Source organism: Capricornis sumatraensis, chromosome 16 (assembly GCF_032405125.1).
Source record: "Capricornis sumatraensis isolate serow.1 chromosome 16, serow.2, whole genome shotgun sequence".
Lineage (NCBI taxonomy): Eukaryota > Metazoa > Chordata > Mammalia > Artiodactyla > Bovidae > Capricornis > Capricornis sumatraensis.
Window position 1 is genome coordinate 50582139 of NC_091084.1, and position 1632 is coordinate 50583770.

Sequence of the window (1632 nt, forward strand, 5' to 3'; positions counted from 1 at the left end):
ACTTATAACAAGAAAGGTAATGTAAGATTCCCAGAAAAAGGCAGTATGTCAAGAAGCATAGAAATAAGCATTTAGAATAACCAAGGAAATCTTCATGGACAGGAAACCATGAATCAGGGTTAGGATTAGAAATGAGAGACAATAGAATTAAATGGTATCTAACACATTGCATTCCAACATATTCATGCCTAGAGGAGATTTAGGGAACACGTGTTAAGTCAGTCTGTATAATCCCAGTGGACACCAACTCTCTACTTTAGGACATCTGTGTGATGTAATGTCAAGTTTATTTCTGTCCTTTTCAGTAATATTTTATTGGCAACTCTGGTGCCAACACAGCATGTAGAAAATATTTACAAACTTAATATTGATGCCATTGTTGTCTTGAGGACAAACCTACATCACAGAAGAACTGATGCTTAGGGGGAAAAGCAGGTGGAGAATTCCTTGGCGGATCTGCTTGGTCTTCACACTATAGATGATTGGGTTGAGCACAGGTGGAACCAGCAGGTAGATATGAGCCATGAAGATGTGGATGAGAGGGGATGAGTGTTTAGCAAAACGATGGACAATAGAGAGCCCAATCATAGGCACATAAAGAATAAGTACAGCACAAATGTGAGATGCACATGTGTTCAGGGCCTTAAATCTCCCCTCCTGAGATGAAATTTTTAATACTGAGTGAAGGATGAAAACATAAGACACAAAAATACCCAAAGAGTCCATTCCCCACAGCAAAGTGATCAGAACTAACCCATATATAACATTAAACTTAGTGTCAGCACAAGCAAGGCGGATCATATCCTGGTGCAGACAGTAAGAATGAGAAAGGATGTGAGAGTGGCAGAAGGGAAAGAAGGCCAGCCGGGCTAGAAGTGGAATCACAGGAAGGGCACTTCTAAGCAGGGCTGCAATGCCAATTTTCGTGATGAGTGTTGGAGTGAGAATGGTAGCGTATCTTAGGGGGTGGCAGATGGCCACATATCGGTCAAGGGCCATGGCCAAGAGCACAGATGACTCAGTGAAGGAGAAAGTGTGAATGAAAAACATTTGGACTACACAAGTGTTGAACTGGATCTCCCTGGATATGGACCACAGCACCCTGAAGAGTGATATCATTGTGGGCAAGGACATGCCCATGTCAGTGAGAGAAAGCATGGCCAAGAAGTTATACATGGGCTCATGGAGCCTGGGGTCTGTCCGGACAATATGTAGGATAGTACAGTTACCCATGATTCCAACAAGGTAGAGGAGACAGAATGGGATGGAAATCCAGTGGTGAAATTCCTCATATCCAGGGATACCTGTGAGATAGAAGGTGGAGGACAAGATATTGCTGGAGTTTGCAGTTGCCATAGGGCTTACTGTTAAACCACAATCCCGATTCACAGTCACACTCCAGAAGGGGAACAAATGAGAAGATCAACACCTGTGTCACAAAACAAAACAAAACAAAACAAAACTTTAGCTTGTCCTATAATCACTCCTAGATTTACCCTCACAGTTTTGCTTTGTTTTTCTTTATTTCATTACTCAATGTCATCAGTTAAGAAAAACATCCACTTTTTTTTTTTTTGAAAAACATCCACTTTTATAACCATAACGACTTTCCCTTCTCCTCAGATGCAGAAC

The 1632-nt window shown here is 41.6% G+C and overlaps 1 protein-coding gene across 1 annotated transcript; it reads right to left on the minus strand.

The window, feature by feature from the left end:
* Positions 1-396: 396 nt before the first annotated feature.
* LOC138093013 (olfactory receptor 51G2-like) lies at positions 397-1356 on the minus strand. The gene has a single exon (XM_068989099.1). The coding sequence runs from the start codon at positions 1354-1356 to the stop codon at positions 397-399; it is 960 nt and encodes a 319-aa protein (XP_068845200.1).
* Between the last annotated feature and the right edge of the window lie 276 nt (positions 1357-1632).